We start from the raw sequence: 8,577 nt of genomic DNA, 5'->3' as shown, positions 1-8,577 counted from the left end.
CCTGAGTACACTGAACTATTTCCCGAAGCTGTATGCGCAGCTCTGGTTTTCCATGGAATGCTGTTGGCCTCCATGCAGGCACCTGGAATAACGAGGTAGTGTCACAAAATAATTTCAATTACATTACAGTAAACTCTCAGTAAATGGAATATGAAGGAACAGGGAAAATATGTTCCATTTAACAGGAGCTCCATTTACTGAGAGAAGAACATAGATGCAGAATACAAGCCCAAAACCAAGCATAGCAGAGAAAATAGTTCCGCTTAGCAGTAGTTCTGTTTAACAGATTTCCGTTTACTGAAAGTCTATTGTATTAAAGTTATTTCAATTAATCAGTAACAAAACCAGATGCCACAGTTGTCATGCCTTCTTTATATTGTAACGAACAAATACATTGCCGGAAGCTAAAACAGCTATTTATTAATGGCGAACTTGTGCCCGTCAACTAAATACACAAAGGTTGTGAGCTCACTGGTCAAAACCTCGTCAACTTCTCTTGCGTCTCGCCTCGAGCTGCCCCTCGAAAAACCGGCAGCGTTCCTTGTCCAGCACGTGATGTGGTGACACGTGCAGCCAGCGTTGCATGGCGCGTTTAGCTTGGCACGTTTGGCTTGTCAGTTGGTGTGGCAGAATTCATAAGAGCAGGAAGTGGGGCAAGACTTCGGTAGGTGCCTAACAACATGCAGCATTAGTCCCCCTCCTGAAACGCATCGTCCCGATGCGTACGCTGACGTCAAACAGTTTTGTAAAGGAGTATTTATCTGATGTTTGAGCACATTTATTAGTTGTCTCGTTCAGTGCCTTTCGTAGTACGGTTTCATTCGTACTACATGTACGACTTCTGGGCGATTCCTGCGTCGGGTTGAGCACACTTGCCCTACAGGAATTACTTCGTAGTTTAGCGTGCCTAACTGGCAAAGTACTTTGTAAGAGCCGAAATAGCGCCGCATCAGTTTTTCCAATAGGCCAGGTGCGCATATAGGCGTCCACACCCACACTTTGTCTCCGGGGTTGTATTGTACGTCTCTCTGCTTCAGATTATAGCGACTTGCATCAGAGCCTTGTTGCAAAATGATACGATGTCTTGCCAATTGCCGTGCCTCTTCTGCCCTTTCTATATAGTCGCTGATGTGTGGGTCACTCTCATTCGAATCGTTGACAGGTAACATCGTGTCTAAGGTCGTTGTGACCGTCCGACCATAAATAAGCTGAAATGGCGTGAAGTGTGTCGTTTCTTGTACTGCGGTATTATACGCAAATGTTGCATAAGGCAAAATACTGTCCCATGTCTGGTGCTCAACGTCCACATACATCGAGATCATGTCGGCGAGAGTTCTATTGAGCCTTTCGGTTAATCCGTTTGTTTGCGGATGGTATGCCGTAGTCCTTCTATGATCGGTGTGGGTGAGCTTCATAACAGACTGCATCAAACAGGCAGTAAATGCTGTTCCTTTGTCTGTAATGACAACCTGTGGTGCGCCATGTCGTAGTACAATCTGAGTGACGAAAAAGTGGGCTACTTCGTTCGCCGTTCCTTTCGCGAGAGGTGATGTCTCAGCATATCGAGTCATGTAGTCTGTTGCTACAACAATCCAGCGTTTTCCCGATGAAGAGAGAGGAAATGGACCAACCAAATCCATTCCCACTTGCTCAAATGGCCCTTTTGGTGGCTCTATTGGTTGCAACAGACCCGCTGGTCTCGATGGTGGCATTTTACGTCTCTGGCAATCGCGGCATGACTTAACATAATGGTGCACCGAATCCCTTAATTTCGGCCAATAATACTTGCGGCGAATTCTGGCCAAAGTGCGGCTACTACCCATATGGCCAGCCAATGGGTCGTCATGACACGCTTCTAAGATTTCTGCTCGCAGTGATGATTATACAAGAAGCAGAAACGTCTCACCGGTGTTTACGAAGTTGCGCTTGTATAGGACGTCGTTCCGGAGGACATAGGATGTCAAACCACAGACGAAAACACGTGGTACCTCAATTTGGTGACCCTCCAAGTATTGAATAAGCGGGCGTAGTTCCGGGTCCTCTCGCTGAAGACGAGCCATCTCCGACACATTCAGAACTCCAAGAAATGGAATGTCTTGTTCTTGGTCAGATGATGGAGACTCAACAGGTGCGCGAGGCAGGCAATCCGCGTCATTGTGTTTGAGACCGGACTTGTAGACCACCGTTATGTCGTGTTCCTGCAGACCCAGGCTCCATCTAGCAAGTCTTCCTGAAGGGTCCTTGATGTTTGCCAGCCAACACAATAAATGATGATCACTGATTGCTCGAAACGGTCTGCCGTAGAGGTATGGGCGAAACTTGCTGATGGCCCATATAACTGCGAGACACTCTTTCTCTGTCGCTGAGTAATTAGACTCAGCATTCCATAGAGTGCGGCTCGCGTAAGCAATGACCTTTTCTTCTCCATTCTGCCACTGAACGAGGATGACACCGAGGCCAACGTTACTCGCGTCGGTATGTATGTCTGTATCGGCCTCTTCGTCAAAATGGGCAAGTATTGGAGGAGACTGCAAACGGTGTCGCAACTCTCAGAAAGCAGCTTCTTGTTCCTCCCGCCAAAAAAATGGTACACTTTCTTTCGTTAGCCGTGTCAAAGGCTCAGCGACCTCAGCAAAGTTTTCAACAAAGCGTCTGTAGTAGGCACATAGTCCCAGGAATCATCTGACGGCCTTTTTGTCTTGCGGTTTCAGAAAATTTTCAACTGCTGCAATCTTTTCCGGGTCTGGGCGGACGCCTTCCGCACTATGAGCCCGAGGAACCCAAGCTGACACGAAATCCAAAGAGACACTTTTGCGGTTTGATGGTCAGTGCTGCCACGCGAATGGCATCCAGTACCATTCTCAGTCAGTGGATGTGCTGCTCAAAGGTAGAAAAAAAAACCACTACATTGTTGAGGTAGACGAGACACGATTGCCACTTGAGCCCGGAGAGCACAGTGTCCATCATCCTCTGGAAGGTAGCGGGAGCAGAGCACAAACCGAAAGGGAGCACTTTGAACTCGTATAGTCCGTCTGGGGTCACAAGCGCCGTCTTCTCGCGATCTCGTTCGTCCACCTCGATCTGCCAATATCCACTTTTTAAGTCCAATGATGAAAAGAAGTGAGCATTGCGTAACTTATCCAAAGCATCATCGATCCGTGGAAGTGGGTAAACATCACGCTTTGTGACTTGGTTCAGCTTTCTGTAGTCAACGCAAAACCGCAGAGTGTTGTCCTTCTTTTTGACTAGCACTACCGGTGATGCCCACGGACTGTTGGATGGCTGGATTACATGATCGTTGAGCATTTCCTGCACTTGGTTCTTGATGGCTTCCCTTTCTTTTGGCGCTACTCGGTATGGGCGCTGATGCACAGGTCTCACGTGTTCTTCGACCACGATACGGTGCTTTGCGACGGGAGTACGTTCAACTTTCGACGAGGTGAAGAAGCACTCGGCGAACTCTCTGATGAGGTCAGCAATCTGTTGCTCCTGAGATGACGAGAGCTCTTTGTCAATGTCTACTGACTGGAATACGTTATCTACTGTCTCTGAAGCTTTATCAAGAGTGCAAACATCTGAGACTTGCACGTACTTATGCAGCGATGCTACGGATGTTCCCTTCGCAACATGCTGCAGCTCATTTCGAAAGTTAGTTAATAGGACATACGCACATCCATCACGAAGGCTAACCAGGCCTCTTGCCACGCATAGTCCTTTTTCTAGTAGCAGTCCGATGTTTCCGTCAGCTAATCCGTCACAGTCATGAAGAACTTCCCTCCTCACAAGAACGGTCACACTGGAACGTGGCGGCACGGTTACATCTTCGTCCACAATGCGGAGAGGTAGAAAGATTGGTTTCTCCGCATGACAGAAGGCGATGACATTCTCCGTAGAAAACGAAACCTGGGACTCTTGCAAGTCAATGACTGCATTGTTTGTTTGCAAAAAGTCCATTGCTATAATCAGTTCCCGGGAGCACTCAGGAAGCACAATAAAGCTGCCGATATATACAAACCCTCTTATTCTTATCCTTCCGGTGCATAACCCCACGGGACTAACTAAGTGCCCTCCAGCGGTACGTATCTGAGGTCCGGCCCACTCAGTCATCACCTTCTTAAGCTTCTTTGCGAGAGCATTACTGACAACCGAATAGTCTGCACCAGTGTCTATTAGCGCAACGGCCTCGACATTGTCGATCGTGACTAATATTTCGGAGGTAACGTCGCTACTACTGCACTTGACCGTCGTTGCGTAACTGCCGCCGTCCTGTCGGGCTAACAATGGAGGGTCTTCAGTTGTCAGTATATCAGCGGCCTCACCTCCAGAGGTCGCTGGCTCTAGTTTTCCCGCCGCGGGCTAGGTGAACGTGATCTTCAGAGATTTGATGACGGACGAGGACTCGGCGACCAATAGCGCATCAATGCTGTCGAACGTGACTCCCGTTGTTGCGTGTCTTGAGGTGAATAGAAGTATTCTTCGATTTCGTAGGGCCGTTCACCGTTCCGTGGGCATGGTGCATTGACTGGAAAACCACGCAGTCCCGCTCGACAATACTGGCATGCCCGGTAAAGGTGACCTGCTTCTCCGCAGTGGTAGCAAAGGGGCCGCCGGTCTACAGTGCGCCATACATCGCTCTTACGTGGTCTTGCTTCCAGCATTGGTAGCGGCGTACTCGGAGAAAACGTTGGAGGCATCACAGCAGTCGCAGCCGTCCGATTCATGCGTCCAAGGTCCTGTCGTACAGCTTGCGCGTACGACAACTGAGGCGGAGGCTCCGGTTGTGCGCGCTGTAGTACCTGCGGTTGTGGTTGTAGAACCGCTTGCCGCACTTCTTCGCGCACAACGTCGGCAAGTGAGGACATCGCTGGATGAGCTTGAGTCGTGTATTTTCTGGAGTTCTTCCCTTACGACAGCCCTCACCATTTCACGCAAGAGATCAATGTTACTCGTGAGGGTTGTCGACGCCGCGCTAACAGATGAGACGCTTACGTCCCTGTTGTATTGGCGCGCGTGCTGCTGCAGGGTCTTTTCCATCATGGTCGCCTCTGATCTGAACTCAGCAAGAGAGCGCGGTGGATTACGCACCAGGCCTGCAAAAAGCTCCTCCTTCACACCATGCATCAGATGCCGCAACTTCTTTTCCTCAGCCATGTTCTGGTTGGCCCGGCGGAACAGTCGAGACATGTCTTAAATGTACATGGGGACACTCTCGTTGTTCCGTTGGTTTCGCGTCTGAAGAGCGGCCTCTGCCTTTTCTTTGCGGTCCGTGTTTGGGTACGTAGCAAGAAACTCTCTTCGAAAGTCGTTCCACGATAATAAGGACGCTTTGTGGTTTTCGAACCACGTACGTGCAGAATCTTGCAGTGCCACGTAGACGTAACGAAGTTTCCGGTCTTCGTTCCAACCGTTCAGTCTGGCAACGCGTTCGAAACCGTCGAGCCAGTCCTCGGAATCCTGGAAAATATCACCGTGAAATACCACTGGTATGCGGGGCGGGTCCATGACGATATGCGATGGAAATGAAGTCGCTTGGGCGGCCATTGCAGGGGCTCCGGAACTTACATCCTCCGCTGGTCTCGAAGAATCGAAGAGGGCACCAAACTCGGGCTGCTCAACTCGTAGGCGACGACTCGTTCGTTGGTGTACGGGAGTCAACAGCACTGGCTCCAACCTTCGGGCTTCTGGGCTATGTTCCCTATACTGAGATGGGCTTGGAATCATACCCAGCACCTCCACCAGTTTGTAACGAACAAATACAGTGCCGGAAGCTAAAACAGCTATTTATTAATAGCGAACTTGTGCCCGTCAACTAAATACACAAAGGTTGTGAGCTCACTGGTCAAAACCTCGTCAACTTCTCTTGCGTCTCGCCTCGAGCTGCCCCTCGAAAAACCGCCAGCGTTCCTTGTCCAGCGCGTGATGTGGTGACACGTCCAGCCAGCGTTGCATGGCGTGTTTAGCTTGGCGCGTTTGGCTTGTCAGTTGGTGTGGCAGAATTCATAAGAGCAGGAAGCGGGGCAAGACTTCGGTAGGTGCCTAACAACATGCGGCAATATAAGCGTCTGTTGTTAAAATCAACAAAGTATCAAATGATGGCGCAAATGAATGAGCGTCAATGCTTTGGCGACTACGACAGTATTAGCAAGAGGATGCACTTTCCTAATATACAACGTTATGCTTTCTTCCCGTGACAGGAGTTTCTCCTACTATACATAAAGTGGTTGCGCATGCAGCTTCCACTTTTGAGATTATTAAATTACCTGTGCTTCTATCTCAATCATAGTTCGCGCAGATACGTGAGAGCACATCTTCGCACACTAACAGCAGTAGTGCGGTGGTAGGTAATGTGGTAGGTAAAGCTTTAGCATTCATTCTGCCACATCAGCTTGCTCTGGCGTCACTCAAGTAGCACGACACCAAAGGTTCCATTCACCAAATGAACTAGCTAGCCTCTGCTAGTTGTCATTTTTCAATGTATGCAGCATCAAAACGTCTAAGATGGCACAAAAAAGATGCACTTTGAAAAAAGGCAATGCCAAACTAAATATATGCATGCACAAAACTACCATGGTCTTTCAGATTGTTCATCTAATGAAGCATCCCCCTCACTAAGCTTGACTGCTACTAGCCAAATCGTGCAGACTACGGATGCATTGTGCAGAGTATCAGCTAGCTTGCAGTGACGGACAGCAAACATTAGCCAGCACATGCCTTTGTCGTTAACGGCTATATATACTAGGAGTGTGTCCCGAATAAAGCACTCTTTAACTGGTGCCTCCCGGCTGACTGATACAAACTGTCAGAAATGGTGTTGCTCGATGAGGGCGTGACAGGTCGTCGTTGTTGTGTGTATTCGATGAAATGAAACTAGTTAAGCCACTGGAGCACTAGCGCAATTGCTAGGAATTGGAATTTGGTCATACAGAAGTTGGAGCTGTTTTCTCAAGGTGACAGCATCCCCGGAAAAGCCAAACTTTGATGGCTGCACTGATGCTGAGCGTGGCCGGTGATAATGCACTTGAAGGGTTTAACAATTTCAGTTTCCTGGAAGCAGAATGCCATGGTTGTGCAGAAGTTTAAGAAATACTGTCAAGAACAAGTGATAAAAAAGGTACATGTTCTGCTAGGGAACCCAAGACAAAGCTGAGCCCTTTAAACGTTTCCTGTGCGATCAGCAAATGTTGTCCCAAAGCTGCAACTTCGTTCAATTGACCGAATCAATGATACGAGACCAGGGGTGTCGATATACATCGGCCAAAGTTGCGAGAGAAGCTTCTGAAAGTTAAAGTCCTTACGTTAGCCAAGACGGAATAAATATGCAAAGCTGCTGAACTAGCCAGTCAACAGAACGAGGCTCACGCTCGGGCTGAAAAACACGTTGCATTTAAGTGCTTAAAATCCACCTGACTGCATGAGTGAAGGAGGTTCCCGGCAATTGGAAAGACGTGCTTGTCTGTGGAGGCGCAAATCTTTTTGCAGTGTTGCAAGAAAGGGCCTATGGTGGGTAAAGTGGTCAGTGCGCCGGATACTTTCGACATTCTTAACCTCAAAACTTGCAGGGTGAGAAGATCGACAAACCGTATCGTATGCACTAAAATGGTCATATATAGTTGCAGATCTTGAATATTCAACTTTCGCCTGACGCGCCACTATGAGCCACAAGTAAAAAAAATGCCATGACGATAGTGTTAGGGTGCCCTGATGCGCATGTTCCCTTTCACGGTGCTGCCACCTTTTGAACTGCTTCCTCTGCCATTGTGGTGCCTGCAGCGTCTTCTCCAAGCTATAGAGCTTACGTGCTGGTTTTCTTCATCATGTTTTACCTGAATTTTGAGTTCTTCAGGGCCACAATCACTTGTGCTAAGGTAGTGGGCCATTACAAGCCAGAACGAAACCTGTATGCAGCGGGAGTGATAATGGCGGCCGCCGCAGATGTCTTCACTCTGAGTGGAAAAGCGGGCATCGAGGCACTCTAGATAGTGTTGTTCGCGAGCACCACCGCATGGTGCTTACCCAAAACTCAAGGAAGGCCGACTCCGCTGGGAGCACAAGTCATTCATCGGGCGTCTTAATAAAGGAGGCAATGGCTTGAGTCACGTGCCACGAGCCCTTCACCCACCAATGCATGTGCGGATGTTGCAGGGAAGCACATCATCGGGTACTTTTCCGTAGCACCATTCCCACTCACAGACCTATTGCACATGCCTCATGCCCCTTTACTCTGACTTTGAAGAAATGAGAAGTGGTGAGGATCTCGGATAAAGCATGGACCTGCAAGGCACAGGTCGTAGAACCTGTAGCACCAAGGTTGCATCACATCGTTACTGAAAATGACCAAGTGCTTTGTTGGAAGTAGAGACAATCGATTCTAATGTGTGAACTATTTCGACATGATGGCCTCAACAGTGACGAGCCGGACAGTGAGGATGACCAGCCAAAGGTGACAGCTCTAACTGAGATGCACGCAAATTCACCTCCATTCAGTACACTTCTTTCAAAATGATCTCAGAAAGCATATCACCAGCCAAGAAGTCTCTTGTATAAAGTTCATGGTGTAGCTCGTCTTCAAGAAACTGT

At 48.6% G+C, this 8,577-nt stretch overlaps 1 protein-coding gene across 12 annotated transcripts in view; it reads right to left on the bottom strand.

The window, feature by feature from the left end:
- Nucleotides 1–8,577, bottom strand: part of LOC119167755 (uncharacterized) — a 595,822-nt gene that overhangs the window by 394,921 nt on the left and 192,324 nt on the right. For all 12 annotated transcript variants that reach the window (XR_012883841.1, XR_012883842.1, XR_012883843.1 and 9 more), the window contains one exon: nucleotides 2–82. Coding sequence is in view for 9 of the 12 variants with exons in the window: in XM_075865247.1 (XP_075721362.1) it covers nucleotides 2–82 (81 nt within the window). In the remaining 3 variants the exon portion in view is untranslated. The remainder of the gene's footprint in view (nucleotide 1; nucleotides 83–8,577) is intronic.

This window comes from Rhipicephalus microplus, chromosome 6 (genome assembly GCF_043290135.1).
Source record: "Rhipicephalus microplus isolate Deutch F79 chromosome 6, USDA_Rmic, whole genome shotgun sequence".
Lineage (NCBI taxonomy): Eukaryota > Metazoa > Arthropoda > Arachnida > Ixodida > Ixodidae > Rhipicephalus > Rhipicephalus microplus.
This window is presented reverse-complemented; position numbering and strand designations above follow the sequence as displayed.